We start from the raw sequence: 15,701 nt of genomic DNA on the forward strand, positions 1-15,701 counted from the left end.
ACCAAGCCAAATCTCATTCCCCCTTGTATTCATCGAGAAGCTTGCTTCCTAGGGTTCCTTGGAAACCCTAGGCGGGCAAGAGGAGTCCAGCTCCGGGCAAGATTGTGAAGGTTTGGAGGCTACCTCAAAGTCTACCACAAGTGAGTGAGCTATTCCTTCGTGGGATAGGCTCCGGAGAATAGGGTGAGCCTTCGTGGCATGGGGAATCCTTCGTGGGACCTCCACCCCTCCAAACGTGACGTACCTTGTTGCAAAGCAAGGGAACACGGGAATACATCCTCGTCTCCGCGTGCTATCGGTTATCTCTAACCGAACTCCTTACTTGTGATTTAAACTGCCTGAGAGAGCCTTCGTGCTCGAGATAGTTGTATCTTCATATAGGTTGCTTCACCTAGTTTGCATTAGGCTCACCTTTATATTCCGCAAAGCCTAATATTGCAAAGAAAGGATTAAAATCTGTAGAAACCTATTCACCCCCCCTCTAGGTTTACCATCTCTATACTTTCAACAATTACAGTCTATGTATTATGTTGTAATGCCCAAACGAATCTCATAGTAATCATCTTGTCATGTATGGTGGATATTCTGTCAATTGCCCAGCTGTAATTTGTTCACCCAACATGCTATTTATCTTTATGGAGAGGCACCTCTAGTGAACTGGGGACCCCGGTCCTTTCCTTTACACTTATAAATTCAACCAATGCAATCCTGCTATGTTACTTACTGCAAAGCTCTATTCTCTTTAATTACTGCAAACATCTTCTTCCACTCGATATATTTAATCCTTTGTGTTCAGCAAAATCGGTGAGATTGACAACCTCACTGTAAGTTGGGGCAAAGTATTTTGGCTGTGTTGTGTGCAGATTCCACGTTGTTGCTGACGCCAGTAGTGCGCCCTGCCACTAGTCAGCTAACAACACCTTCAGAAGTCACACCTTTTTCCTACTGGTCGATTAAACCTTGGTTTCTTACTGAGGAAAAATTTGCTACTGTGCTCATCATACCTTCCTCTTGGGGTTCCCCAACAGTGTGAAGTCGGCGTTACGATAAGCACCATCAGTAGCAACAGCACATCTACAATCTTAGAAGTTATTGTCACTCTTCCAGAAAACTAGAGGCATGAACCCACTATCGAGCATAAATACTCCCTCTTGGAGATACAAGCAACTACTTGATCAAGGTAACTACAAGTACCGGAGAGCATGCAAGATCTTAAATAACAGTAGTATGCTAATATGATGAACAATATGATCACAATTCCACAATTTATCGGATCTCAACAAACACAACAGCAATTACATCATATGGATCTCAATCATGTAAGGCAGCTCATGAGATCATTGTATTAAAGTACATGGGAGAGAGAGTACAAACTAGCTACAACCGAGAACCCGTAGTCCAGGGGGAACTACTCACGAACCATCATGGAGTCAAAGTGGAGGCGGTGGAGTCGATGGAGATGGCTCCGGGGCTCAATCCCCGTCCCGGTAGGGTGCCGGAACAGGAACTTCTGACCCCCGAAACTTGTCTGGATGATAGCGGCGGCGATAGAACTTTTCATGGACGAAGGCTGGATATTTCAGGGTTTTCGCGTGAGGAAATTGATAGGCGGAAGGGTGAGGTCGGTGGAGGCCAGGGGGTCCCAGACCACCCCTAGGCGCGGCCAGGGCCTGGGCCGCGCCTAGGTCTGGTCTAGCCGCCCTGTGGCGCATCCTCGTCTCTCCTCTGGACTTTGTCTTTGTTACGGAAAAATAAGATCTTCGGCTTTTGTGGAGTCTAATTCCGGGAATATTTCCAACTTTTCTGAAATAGAAAAACAACAAAAACCAGGAACTGGCACTGTGGCATCTTGTCAATAGGTTTGTTCCGGAAAATGCATAAAAGTGCCACGAAATGTAGACAAAACATATAGGAATTGGTGTAAAATATGCATGGAGCATAAAAAATTATAGATATGTTTGCAACGTATCATAGACTATTAGGTTGAAGTCTTGAAAGTAGCCATCCATTGTTCCAACATTCGAGTAATGACATTTATCTTCATATGCCGAAGTACAAAAGTCAGTTAAAAATCCAGGGCTAGGGATACCCCCTTAAAAGTCAGTTAACAAAAATGATGAATGTCACTAGGATGATATTTGTCATTCTACTGTTGGAGAAGAAGGCATGCTCACAAAAATTCGGATGTAGGATAACTACTTACCAAAATCAACTTACAACACTACAACACATGGCATGCAAAAGCGCCAAAATTGTAAACCGTGTCCCAAGAGACCAAACTACCACATGTTTCACTTGTTAGTAGCGTCGCCCATAACAACCAAAAATAGGAACTATAATAGAATAGTGAACATATTAGAAATTGCCACAAAAAAGGCACAGAAATCAAGCATAGAAAAAACTTAAGCTATACTTTAAGGGTCACTAGTGGTTCCCATCCCGCCTTTGCGAGGCCAAGAGAACGGAGGTAGATGTTCCCAACATACTGACATGGCAGCTTAATTTCCTTCCCAATGTCTATGTCTTTGTTCTCATTTTACTAGTCCGGTGTGTGGGAGTAATGTGCTTTCTAGTTTGGAATGATCATCACCTATCCCCATGTTAGTTTTCATAACGAGGTTGAGATTTGCATTTTTATTTGTTAAGCCAAATAGAACCATCCACTTAATTTGAGAAAAGTCGGGTCCGAATCAAGATTTAAGAATTGACCCTAGTTTACTTGGTTAGGCAAGTGGAAGTACAACCAACCACCTAGGTTTATGTCCTCACATATGTAGATTTAGATTATCATTATTTTAAAAAATTCAACGTACTCCGTACCCACCACATTCCTTTTAAATAAAAAAGAGATTACAACATGTCGACATGTCTGTTATGTAACATGACCGATTACCGGAGGGAACCCTCGGCCGAGACACAAGCAACTCGGGTTTTGTCAACAAGGCAATTAGAAGAAAGTTCTAGGCCAACTTATCAACCAGAGAGGGCTTGCTAGCTAGAACCACCCTTTGCGGGTCATCGATGTCGGTCTTGGAAGCTCATTGCTGATGTCGAACAAAAAAAGAGCTGTCGATGTTGGAAGCTTGTGATCACCGCTTATCACATGCGTACTGCGTGTATGGCACATCGTTGCAGCAGTTGTTACACTGCCACAGCAGAGATGTCGGTTTCACCCTCGACGCATTTCCCCGGCTCACACGCGCGCGCGGGGGAAGGCAGCCGGTGGTCACGTACCGACGCTGTATGCAGTGTGGAGCACGTACGAAGCCCCGAACGGCACATTTCGGCAACCGGCGCCGCGACGCAAACCTCTGCCGGCATTCGCCACCATCGGCCCTCCATCCCCGATCACACCTCGCAGTCGCAGCGGCGCGAGCGCAGCCACCGAACCCGATCGGATAAACCGCGCGCGTCGTCGTCTTCCGACCCAAGATCCCTCCCGACCCAAAGATTCCTTCCTTTCCTCACCCCGCATCTCCATCCACCGCCGCGCGCGCCGCCGTGCCGGCAGGTTTCCCCACCATCCCCGTCTTCCTTGCGTGCCTCCTCCACCATGCAATCACTCGATTCCCGACCACGCAGCTAACCGCCACCACTACTCTATTCCTTCCTCCTCGCCGCGCAACGTTTCTTTAAGGTCTCGCGCACCTTGCAGCGGGTACGACTCCGTCCATAGTTTAATCGGAGAGGAGGAGGAGGAACCGTCCAATCACACACCGCGACCGACCCGACCGACGATGGAGGCCTGCTGCTGCTCGTCGTCGTCGGCGCCGTCCGCGTCCATCCTCGCCGCCACGGGCGCCGGCCTCCGCCGCCGCTTCTCCCCGTCCCCGTCCCCATCCGCGGGCGGGAGGGCGGTGGCGCTCGCGCACCCGCTCCGCGCGTCCCCGTCCCCGCTTTCGGCGACCACGACACCGCCTCGGCGCGGGCAGCAGCGGCGCGGGGCCGTCGTCCGGGCGGTGTTCGAGCGCTTCACCGAGCGGGCGGTCAAGGCGGTGGTGCACTCGCAGCGGGAGGCGCGCGGGATGGGGGACGAGGCGGTCGCGCCGCACCACCTGCTGCTGGGCCTCGTCGCCGAGGACCGCTCCGCCGCGGGCTTCCTCGGCCCGGCCGCCCGGATCGACCGCGCACGCGACGCATGCCGCGCCGCCGTCGGGAAGCGAGGGCCCGCGCAGGCGGCCACGGGGCTCGCCACGGACGTGCCATTCTCCGCTGCCAGCAAGCGCGTCTTCGTCAACGCCGTCGAGTTCTCCAGGAACATGGGGTGCAACTTCATCTCCCCGGACCACATTGCGCTCGGCCTCCTCGACCTGGATGACGCCACCACCAACAACATCCTCAAGAGGTTGGTGCTCATGTACTCCTATTCCATTTCTCCCTAATTTGTGTGCTCATAAAAATGTGATAAGATAAGCAATGCATCGAACCATCTCTTGATCGCCTAAGCATTAATCAACATTCCATCTTTTGAACTGTTAAAACATTAACATAGTAACAACTATAGACAACCATCATCAGACTGGATGCAGGAAATGCAAATGAATTTATCTCAACTTCTCAAAGAAAGGGTAATCCAATAGAGTGAAAATTAAATAAACTGTTGTGTTCAAGCATTGATGATTAGCTAATTAATGTGCTTCGTTGTAGCTTAGGAGTAGAACCAACTCAGCTAGCAAAGCAGGCGCTTGCCCGAGTCAAAGGGGAGCTTGCCAAGGATGGCAGAGAGCCTCTGGGGTTATCTTCTTTCAGATTGCGTGATAAATCTACTGCTGGAAATGGGAGGTCTGCAATTGTCAAATACACAAATAAAAGGAAAGGTCAGGGGTTAAGCTACTTCGTTGGTGTTTGTGCTGATTTTCTTTATGGCATGGAGTGTGGAAAGAATGAGCTTATTTTATTTGTCATTTCAGAGAAGAGCGCACTAGCTCTATTTTGTGTAGATCTGACCATGCGAGCCAGTGGTGGATTAATTGATCCTGTTATTGGCCGCAAGAAGGAGATTGAAAGAGTAGTTCAGATTATATGCCGGCGCACAAAGAACAACCCTATTCTTTTGGGTGAAGCTGGCGTTGGTAAAACTGCCATTGCTGAGGGGTTGGCTCTTAAGATTGCTAACGGAGATGTGCCTATTTTTCTTGTGGTGAGTTACTGAGTTTCCATGAACAATCAAATTTGCTGTAAAGTTCTGCTTGTACAACAGTGGTTAACAGTTATGACTAATTTACATTGTTATGTAGGGAAGACGTATATTGTCATTAGATGTTGCCTTACTGATGGCTGGTGCAAAAGAGAGGGGCGAGCTAGAAGCCAGGGTTACTAGTTTAATACGTGAAGTGCGCAAAGCAGGTTATCTGATTTGTACAGTATGAATAGAACACACAAACTTCTGTCTTGGTTTTTGCTCTTACAAATAGCCCCACAATTTCATGCAGGTGATGTTATTCTTTTCATCGACGAGGTTCATACTCTTATTGGATCTGGAATTGCCGGAAGAGGCAGTAAGGGAGCTGGTCTTGATATCGCTAATCTGCTGAAACCTGCACTTGCTAGAGGTGAATTGCAGGTAACATTCTCACAAAAGGAACTCCTATGGCTAAATCTATGTTGCCCATCTTGTTTCTTTGTTCTCACTATGGCAACTTTTTTAAAACCAAGGATTGGTTTGTAATATAATAGTTACAAAGGAAAACAATGTTATTTGTTGCTTGGTGGTGTCCTTCTGGGTCACAGCTCTAGCTAGTAGCTAGCTTGTACTGCTGTAAACTGTGTATCACTATGTCAACTTTGCAAACAGGCAGGAGGTGATGACATAAGTTTACTTACTAGTTCGGATTCGGAATAGATTAGGATTGAAGTACTACAGGTCAAATCATACGCTGTGATTTTTTACTTTATTATAGCAATTTGTGCATTCTATGACACCTTTAACCTTATCATTGCATAGATGTAATTAAGTTTTGAGATGTGTTTTTCATCCCTCAATTGTTCGCAAAGTTCACTTTTCGCCTCTTAATTTATTTTCATATACTTTTGGTCCCTCCTTTTTCTGTTGGGTTTCATATCTAGCCTACCCCAACTTGCTTGGGAAAAAGGCTTTGATGTTGTTGTTGTTGTTATTGTATAGTTTTGGTCCCTCGTCTTCCGAAACTGGAGAAGTTTGGCCCCTCACCCAACCAGAAGTGGCTTTGGTGTGAATTTTGATCCAACATGCCATATGGCCCTTCACGTCAGCTTCTTCTTCCCCTCCTGAATCTATCTTCATTCTCACTTGGCACTCTTCTCCCTTCTAACTCCAGCGAGCTTAAGCTCCCCTCAGCTCTATCTCTCTTTCATGTCTCTTCTCTGCTTTGGTATGCTTTCTGAAGGCATATGTTGTTCTGGCAAGTTCATATGTTCCAGCAGGGACGAACATGTGACAGTTCGGTGAAAAATCACATACTGTTAGTTAGGATACTGCTTCAGATCAGGTAAGGAACAAGCTTGTCCTGTTCAGAAAAATGAGGGACCAAAGGTATATGGAAAAAAGATAATGGACCAAAAGTGAACAGTGTGAACAGTTGAGGGGCCAAAACATACTTATCCCTTCAGTTTTTTGTTTAAATATGTACATGGGTAATAGTTGCATATCTAAACAACAATTGATGTTGCTAGTTCTACAGTATTAGACTGATTCTATACTTGTGCACATACTCATGAGTCCTGATGTTGTACTGTGTAGTTTGTCACTCGATTGACGTTCCTTTATGAATAACTGTGAAGTATCTGTGATAATCACCGGTCATGATGCATATGAGCCACTTCGGTGGTGAATATTAAGTGTTTTTCATCCCATTCACATAATGTAATATAGCATCTCATCTTATTTTACTTTTCCACGGGTTAACACTTGTCTGTACTCACAGTGCATTGCATCTACAACTCTGGATGAACACCGTTTGCATTTCGAGAAGGATAAGGCTTTGGCTCGCCGGTTTCAGCCAGTATATGTAAATGAGCCTAGTCAGGTAGTGCAGAATTTCAAATTTGGAAGTCGCTCGGGACTCTTGGCTATCAGTTTCTTCTAACTTTCCTTCATGCTCTCTACAGGAGGATGCTGTGAAAATTCTACTTGGTCTTCGTGAAAAGTATGAGACTTACCACAAATGCAAATACACCTTAGAAGGCATCAATGCAGCGGTTTATTTGTCTGCGAGATATATCCCTGACAGACATCTTCCTGATAAGGCTATTGATCTGATTGATGAAGCTGGTAGCAGAGCTCGGATGGAATCATTTAAAAGGAAGAAAGAAGAGCAGTGCTCTATAATTTCAAAGTCACCAGATGAATATTGGCGAGAGATTAGAGCTGTCCAGGCCATGCATGATGTGGTAGAATATTTAGCTAGAGCTGTTGCAAATAACTTTTATCCATGTCCATCTGCTGGTAGATGTTTAATTCATTGTGCAACACATTTCAGGCACTGACTAACAGGTTGAAATATTCTCTGAATGAAAATGACCAAGAGAATGAAGTTAATGTTGAAGTACTGGATGATGACAAGACAAGTCGAACATCAACACTGTCAGCTTCAGCTGATGAGTAGGTTTTCTCATTTCATGATTTCATCTAGGGTGGACTTTACATTTCACAATTTAAGCATCTGAAATTTTAAATACATGTGATGGTGCAGGCCATCTATGATTGGATCAGAGGAAATTGCAAGAGTCACATCATTGTGGTCGGGCATACCAGTCCAGCAATTGACTGCAGATGAAAGAAAGCTTCTAGTAGGACTAGACGATGAACTCAGAAAGCGTGTCATAGGTCAAGATGATGCTGTTGTGGCAATATCAAGAGCTGTGAAGAGATCACGCGTTGGCATGAGTGATCCTGACAGACCTATTGCTACTCTACTTTTCTGCGGTCCAACAGGAGTAGGAAAGACTGAGTTAACCAAAGCTCTGGCAGCAACTTATTTTGGATCTGTAGGTCACTCTTTCCTGGTTACATCTTTATACTTGCTCCATCTCATGAAACTTGTCTCAACTTAGATACACTCAAATTTGGACAAAGTCGAGACAAGCTTCATGGGATGGAGGGGGTATTATTATTCCTATACTTTAGAACCGAAAACTGTTTGTTGGACCTGAGCACCAGTGCTCTCGTTTTTTTCAAATAGACTGCCTTTTTTTTACCGAAACTTTGCAAAAGTATACAGAACATGTGTATGTATTCACAGAATTTTGTTTCGATTTTTTTGAAACTTCAAATTACCATTTTCATTTTTTTCAAAAACCGAGCTCCAGGGCTCCTGGGTGCCAGAAATCCTCTCATTTAGAACATGTTACATGGAATTTATATATTTTTTTGTTTCTATTAACAGGAGTCAGCTATGGTTAGGTTAGATATGAGTGAGTACATGGAGCGGCACACTGTGAGCAAGCTGATAGGCTCTCCTCCAGGGTACATGGGATTTGGTGAAGGTGGTACTTTGACAGAAGCAGTCAGAAGAAAACCATTTACTGTAGTATTGCTTGATGAAATAGAGAAAGCTCATCCTGATATTTTCAATATTCTTCTCCAAGTATTTGAAGATGGTCATTTGTCTGACTCACAGGTACTAGACCCTGACATTCGTGATATTCCTTTCTGCAGTCGATAAATCAAATTCGTATTATATTTTCCACACTTTTTTATGATATATCATGAACCTTCAAAGTCAGGCTAGCTATTTTTGCGGATTCAAGAATCCAATTATTTGTTGTGACTTATGCCTGATCCTACCGATACAGTCTGATGTGCATTAGTGAATCTTTTATGTGAACTTATACTAGAAAAACTAGGCAAGATCCCTCTTATATTATTAAAATGAAACCAATTTTTTTTTTTTGTGAACTACAGGGCCGCAGAGTTTCCTTCAAGAATACATTAATTGTCATGACATCCAACGTTGGTTCTGCATCAATATCCAAAGGAAGGATGGCCATAGGTTTCCAGACGCTGAATGATACAGAAGAAAACACATATACTGTGATGAAATCCTTGGTAATGGAGGAGTTGAAGGCATTTTTTCGGCCTGAATTGCTCAATAGAATGGATGAGGTTGTTGTGTTCCGTCCACTTGAGAAGAATCAGGTCTGTTGTTTTATTTTAAGTTCCTTTGTTATTTTTCTGTGATTTAAGATACCTATCTTTTGATTATGATAACTAAAACCATAATTCTATTTATGCACAATATGCCAATACCTACAATGCGACCCCTTGTCCCCTTTACACCTCGTAAAATCTTTTACATGAGATTTTTATGTTCCTTTGGTGGAAAAATGGTGTTATACTTTCTAACTTGTAGTTTATGGAACCATGCTAAGTATTTCAAATGACGACTTTCCAGATGCTTGCTATCCTCAATATAATTCTGCAAGAGGTGAAGGGTAGGCTTTTGGCCCTCGGTATCGGCTTAGAAGTATCTGACGCAATGAAGGACATGATTATTCAGCAAGGATACGACAAGAGCTATGGTGCGCGGCCACTGAGAAGGGCCGTCACCCAGTTCGTTGAAGATGTCATCAGTGAAGCAATTCTCTCTGGGCATTACAAGCCTGGCGATACCATAACCATGGACACTGATGACACGGGGAAGCCTTGCTTGAGTCGGATGAACGATCAGACTGTTCAATTGTCTGATCCCACGCCAACACTTTAAAAGCTCAAGCACCCAATGTATAGTAGAAGCTTATTACGTTGCTGTCTATAAGCTTCTTTATTCTTTTGTGCATAGTCTCCATAGTTCATGTACATAGTCTCCAAGTGATGGGAGTTTCTCCCTGAATATAATGTAAATTGAGGTCTTACAACACCTGTACATACTTGTTTCATTTCTAATATATATGTACATTGCTTATGTCAGACTGGAATATACATATGCTTCAACATATCCTTCTGAACACCTGCTCTCCTATAAGCGTTCAGAATAATTACCTCTTGGCCAAAGGAAATCTCGAGTCAGTGACTCCTGAGCAATAAGCTCGAGTGATCTGAAAAATAGATCTTGACATGACTAGACTGGAAGACTTCCGAGATGAGAACGAACTGGTGCGCACTGGCAATCACTTAAATTTGAATTTATCAACTCACGCACAACGCAAAACTTTTTTGGAATTGAGATCGTAGATTAAGGAATCGAACACCGACTTGAAACCATAGATATATGCAAGCATTCTAAACCTTGTAATGCGATTTTTGTACGGAGTAAAAGTTTATTTAGCTAAATGTTGTATCCAAGACAACAAAGCTGGAATAGCTCAGTTGGCTAGAGCGTGTGGCTGTTAACCACAAGGTCGGAGGTTCAAGCCCTCCTTCTAGCGTAAATATTATTATTTTTCTTCTTTTTTTGTCGTCTCCAGGTTGGATTCAGCGAAGTCCTCCAAAATCGAATTACACACGCCAAGCATATCAAAATACTTATTACGTACTACTATACAGGTTTTCTCTTTTTTCTGACAGTATATAAGTTTTCTCATTTGCCCTTGGGACTTTTTGTCTCCCATTTGTCACTTAATTTTCGCTTTACAATCCGTTCTCGGCATGTGGTCGCTGCCTCCTTCTAGCGTAAATATTATTATTTTTCTTCTTTTTTTGTCGTCTCCAGGTTGGATTCAGCGAAGTCCTCCAAAATCGAATTACACACGCCAAGCATATCAAAATACTTATTACGTACTACTATACAGGTTTTCTCTTTTTTCTGACAGTATATAAGTTTTCTCATTTGCCCTTGGGACTTTTTGTCTCCCATTTGTCACTTAATTTTCGCTTTACAATCCGTTCTCGGCATGTGGTCGCTGCCTCCTTCTAGCGTAAATATTATTATTTTTCTTCTTTTTTTGTCGTCTCCAGGTTGGATTCAACAAGTCCTCCAAAATCGAATTACACACGCCAAGCATATCAAAATACTTATTACGTACTACTATACAGGTTTTCTCTTTTTTCTGACAGTATATAAGTTTTCTCATTTGCCCTTGGGACTTTTTGTCTCCCATTTGTCACTTAATTTTCGCTTTACAATCCGTTCTCGGCATGTGGTCGCTGCATTTCTCCCATGCAAACCTATGATTCCGCATTACCAGTGTCCATCAAACTGGATACTAGTAATAACTTGCAAGTGAAGGACTGAAAACAACCCCAAAAAACATGCACAACTTAGAAATGACCCAGAATAAGCCCAAGTGTTCTGGAGCTGGAGAATGAGTTTTGCCATAAACAGCGCATGATAGCTTGACTGAAACCTCAGTGCAGATCGACACGTGTAACTGGATACTAACTTGCAAGGGAAGGGCAGAAGACGGCCCAAAAACATGCACAACTGAAGAATGACTCAGTATAAGTGTTCTGGAGAATGAGTTTTGCCATAAACAGCGCATGATAGTTTGACTGAAACCTCAGTACAGATTGACACGTGTAACTGGATACTAACTTGCAAGGGAAGGGCAGAAGACGGCCCAAAAACATGCACAACTCAAGAATGACTCAGTATAAGCCCAAGTGTTCTGGAGAATGAATTTTGCCATAAACAACAACACATAACAATTCAACTGAAACTTCAGTACAGATAGACACATGTAATTTAATCAGTCTAATGACTACAAAACATATACTAATTATTCTTTTACAATGATACTGCTGCCTAAAGTGCTCATCGTTGGAATCCGAGAACATATTTTATGCAACTAGAGGGAAAACTGCGGCACAGTGGCGATCACTTCACTTTGATTTTGCCAAGCCAGGTTCTCTGCAAAATTTCAACATAGGATATTAGATCAACGAAACTAACATGGCAGAATCCAGGAATATATGCAACAATTCCAAACCTTTTAATGTGATCGAGGATGACAAGTCTTGGACCAGGGGGGATCTGCACATCTCTGAGCGCGCTGGAAGATAATCAAGACAAATTTGTATGACCAAATTCAGTAAGCGTAACTTTTTTTAAAGATCCCTTCTTCTGGGTAAGCAGGAAATTGATTCAGTATACAAAGCATGTACCTGTCATTGAGGAGTGGCAATGTTTCATCAGTCAGAAGACCCTTCTTGAAATTCTTTTCATAGTTCTGAAGGCCTAATTGGTTCAACATATTTCTTCCACGAGAGTAGTTTGTATCTTCACTCTGAGCCTTTGGCTTCGAGAATTTCTGCCCAACCTACACTCACCATAGATCAACTATAAGAATTAGAAGAACACACGAGTCATGGGAAAGTTAAGATACAATTGGGCCTACCCCACTGATATATATATCAGTGAAGCTTGCAATGCAACATGAAGCTACGCAGACTGCATTGGCAACTCATAAACACATTCAGGACTAAAATCTAGAGACATAATTCGAGTGGAACACAATGAATTCGATATGTAGAAATAAGAGAATATGTCCAAAGTATTACCATGAAAAATCCACCTTGAAATACTGCAAAAGCCATACCAGTTGTAATTGCATTAACAACTGGATTTGGGGTTCCCATTCCACTCACGATGGAGAATAAAGCACCAGAACCAAAAGCTGCTGCCATGCTATATAAAAGAGAGTCAGTCAATCACGCAGGTGAGAGAATTCAAATCTATCATCTTGTTAACAATCAGTCCCCTGAAATTGTAATGGCTTGCATGATTGACTGAGCTGTGTGATATCACTTTCCGTTCCCCATGTACTAGGTTTACTATTTGCTGGTTCCTAAGGATATCATGTTTATCTTACCATTTGTCATTACTTCGCTATTTACGGCTCAGAAGATAGCCATGCCCATATTAGAGCAATCATATGAAATACATCATGTACAAAATAATTATGAATTACTCCTTCCATTCCAATTATAAGATGTTTTGGCAGTTCAATTTGAATTGCCAAAACGTTTTACATTAATAAACTGAGCTATTAGCTAACATAGTACACCCCATCTTATTGATTATGCACAGATAAATAACACTTATCTTTACTACTACAAAAGATCCACCTAGTGGTGGTAATGGTCTGCTACTCTGCTCTCTATTTGCCTTCTTTACTTTTAGAGAGAGAAAGAGATAGTAAATTGCACTTTTACCTGTTAATTTCACAATTTATCGGGGTTGTAAATATTTGCAGATTGCGGGGTCATGCCATAATTTCTGTGGTTTTTACCAGTCGCTGTTTTGACCCAACAGGCCAACACAACCCACTAACTGACGCCTCACGCCCCCTTATAGTCTCACATGCACATGTCATGGCATCCACTATACAACATGTGCTACACCAACTATACACAACAAAACTTCCTTCACTCCTTTCTTATCTGACTGATGATCTCCCCATTCTGGTATTCTTGTACGCTTCTAAAACCAGCAGAGTTAAATTCAGAATCTGGTGGCCACCATCATCCTCTCGGCGTTGGTTCACCTTGCTGCTCCCAATGCACATGATGGGGCATCTTTCTTGCTAAGATCAATTTCCGTAGTTATTGGATTGGTTTTTTGTGAGATGAGAAACATAGAAGTGGGAATAGCCAACGGTGCAGAGGAGTAAGGCACCTCTTGTCTTGGCAGGGAGGGGAACATCAGAACAGAAGATCATCGATCAGCTATTCAGCTAAGAGAGAGACAGCTCTAACCATATTTGTTTTTACCTTTTCGACATCACATTTGCCGTGTTTATTCAGTCTAGGCAATGTGCTGATTGGCCATGCAGAGGAAACATATATGCATTTTGTATATATGAACATACAGTAGTGTTGCAGTTCAATTGATTTTTTCTGTTAAGATTTTGTGACTCCATTGGAATACACAGTTAGATAATGGTTTAGTATAGATAATAACATTCAAGTGATTTAAGAAATAAGAAATCTTAAGCTAGAAATTTTAAGCAAAATTACATGTACTTTGCGGGGGCTCATGGTTCATCTTTTCGAATGTCTTGAATCAACAAAACATTGAGCAAATACTCTTAGGAACCAAAACTGCTTATATTCTAGTTAGGTGATAAGCAGCTCACAAGTGGCTTGGCTAAGAATAGACAAAGAAACATCTGATGTGAACAGAATTAGATCCACATGTTCCGTGGAACGTGTTAACCCCCTTTAAGGTGCAAGTATTCACATAACAAGAAACAAGATCTTAGGAACCCTCACCTGCCCTGGACATCCTCCACTCCTCTTATCCTTCGCATAACGCAAGATATGCCTGCGTTTGCACCAGTCATGACTGCAAAATTTCGAGCCTGCACAAGTGGACCACCTGCCAAAGCCTATAATCCAAAAAATAAAAACTATCAACCTGAAGGTTTAGGAATGTTAGATTCAAATGAACCACCATAAAGTTGTGCTTGGTAGATAATCGGTACAATGCAATCGACAAAGTTGTACTAAGTAGATTATAACGGACCACGACAAAGTTGTACTAAGTAGATTATAGGCACAATGAAATTGCTGCATATGCATTTTCTTAGGTCCCATTTGCAAGACAGGCTTAAGGAGCAATACAGGCTTTGCTACACTAAAACTGAAGGAAGAGTGATTGCTTTAAAAAACGAAAAAGGAAAAGTCATTGATGTCTTAAAACAAAGGAAAAGCCATCACATCACATGCGTTTAGTAGCAAGTACTAGCTATCTTGATTTGATCTTTAATAAAGTCGTTCCTGATTCGAAATGACTAATCCACCGATCTCAGGTCATAAAGTTGAACAAAAGAACCTTCCACACTGTGGATGCTCGAAGTACTTCAATGAGCAAGGGATCAATTGCTTTATATTTCTAAGTAAAATTTGTCCGAGGAAATTGACCAAAATTGACGGTCTCCGTGTAAATCTGTAACGACATGGGAAAGGCGGAGAGAGATACCTGCGCTTGTTTGAAGGTGGCCAAGGCCTTAGGGTCGAGCCCGGGCGGCGGCTGCGGCACGGGGAGCCCGGCCCCAGCTTCCGGGGCGAAGGTGCCCATGAGCCCGCCGAGCGCGCCGCCCTGCACGGCCCCGAAGGCGGTGGTGACGGCGGCCTCGATGTGGGTGGGCTGCTTGGCCATCCAGGAGCGCACCCCGGTCTCCAGCGCCCTGAAGCGGTCGGTGAGCTCGGCCAGCGGGTTGGCGCCGCCCCGGCCCGCCGCCTGCGCCGCCGCGGTGGAGGAGGAGGCCATCACCACCAGCGGCCGCCTCTTCTGCCCCATCCCTTCCATCTCGCCGCTCCGGTGTCTCGAAATGCTGGTGGGGGAGAGCCGGAGGAGGATGCGAGATAGCTCTTCTTCTGTTGCTGGTTTATCCCCTTCCTCCTCGGCTGCTCCGCTCCGCTATTGAGGTTGGCGACTTTGGAGGGTTTCCACCAACTCCAAAGCCCTCTCGTGGATGTGGATCACATGGGCCGGTTGTTCTGGGCCGGTGCTTCGTAAGGATTCTGTTTTCAGACGGCGACCCCGACCACCAGTTCACTTCCGCACGTCACACCATATAGTCGACATGCACATTCTGCATAGTCCACAGGCACATTCTGCCGACTAGACGAGTATCCATTCCAGCGGAATTCCGAACAGATATCAAAATGGGTCCACGTGTTAGCGATCTCATGGCACGGCGCAGAGGATGCATGGTTAAAAAGCATCCATTCTCGCAAAAGAATAAAAGAAATCGCCCTTTTTTCATCAATTCCCTGCATTGCTTTGGTTTTCGATAAGAAGTCGTTTGGAAGCCAGGCTTTCATTTCGTTTGTAGCATTT

At 43.6% G+C, this 15,701-nt stretch overlaps 2 protein-coding genes and 1 non-coding gene across 3 annotated transcripts; 2 read left to right on the forward strand and 1 right to left on the reverse strand.

Annotated features, from left to right (window-relative positions):
* Window positions 1-3,313: 3,313 nt before the first annotated feature.
* On the forward strand, window positions 3,314-9,881 carry LOC127321105 (chaperone protein ClpD2, chloroplastic). The gene is made up of 12 exons (XM_051350140.2): window positions 3,314-4,345; window positions 4,648-4,817; window positions 4,911-5,140; window positions 5,238-5,346; window positions 5,433-5,563; window positions 6,903-7,004; window positions 7,087-7,368; window positions 7,458-7,579; window positions 7,671-7,965; window positions 8,364-8,597; window positions 8,882-9,115; window positions 9,372-9,881. The coding sequence occupies exons 1-12, from the start codon at window positions 3,738-3,740 to the stop codon at window positions 9,681-9,683; spliced, it is 2,829 nt and encodes a 942-aa protein (XP_051206100.1). The 5' UTR covers window positions 3,314-3,737; the 3' UTR covers window positions 9,684-9,881.
* A 389-nt stretch (window positions 9,882-10,270) lies between these two features.
* TRNAN-GUU (transfer RNA asparagine (anticodon GUU)) lies at window positions 10,271-10,344 on the forward strand. The gene has a single exon. It is a non-coding gene; the product is annotated as a tRNA-Asn (tRNA).
* A 1,177-nt stretch (window positions 10,345-11,521) lies between these two features.
* Window positions 11,522-15,285, reverse strand: LOC127321109 (chloroplastic import inner membrane translocase subunit HP30-2). Its single transcript, XM_051350145.2, has 6 exons — window positions 14,838-15,285; window positions 14,129-14,244; window positions 12,416-12,542; window positions 12,020-12,174; window positions 11,845-11,907; window positions 11,522-11,765 (listed from the first exon to the last, which is right to left on the reverse strand). The coding sequence occupies exons 1-6, from the start codon at window positions 15,165-15,167 to the stop codon at window positions 11,738-11,740; spliced, it is 819 nt and encodes a 272-aa protein (XP_051206105.1). The 5' UTR covers window positions 15,168-15,285; the 3' UTR covers window positions 11,522-11,737.
* Window positions 15,286-15,701: the final 416 nt, after the last annotated feature.

The sequence above is a fragment of the Lolium perenne genome, chromosome 2 (genome assembly GCF_019359855.2).
Source record: "Lolium perenne isolate Kyuss_39 chromosome 2, Kyuss_2.0, whole genome shotgun sequence".
NCBI lineage: Eukaryota > Viridiplantae > Streptophyta > Magnoliopsida > Poales > Poaceae > Lolium > Lolium perenne.

What these genes read in the sequence shown, in the direction of transcription:
- LOC127321105 (XM_051350140.2), top strand. Translation starts at nt 3,738, where the DNA reads ATGGAGGCCTGCTGCTGCTCGTCGTCGTCGGCGCCGTCCGCGTCCATC. An exon ending in CAGCAACTTATTTTGGATCT is followed by an intron (nt 7,966 to 8,363) that starts GTAGGTCACTCT and finishes TTCTATTAACAG; the next exon opens with GAGTCAGCTATGGTTAGGTT. An exon ending in GTCATTTGTCTGACTCACAG is followed by an intron (nt 8,598 to 8,881) that starts GTACTAGACCCT and finishes TGTGAACTACAG; the next exon opens with GGCCGCAGAGTTTCCTTCAA.
- LOC127321109 (XM_051350145.2), bottom strand. Translation starts at nt 15,167, where the DNA reads ATGGAAGGGATGGGGCAGAAGAGGCGGCCGCTGGTGGTGATGGCCTCC. An exon ending in GTGGAGGATGTCCAGGGCAG is followed by an intron (nt 12,543 to 14,128) that starts GTGAGGGTTCCT and finishes TCTTTTATATAG; the next exon opens with CATGGCAGCAGCTTTTGGTT. An exon ending in TTCAAGGTGGATTTTTCATG is followed by an intron (nt 12,175 to 12,415) that starts GTAATACTTTGG and finishes TGGTGAGTGTAG; the next exon opens with GTTGGGCAGAAATTCTCGAA.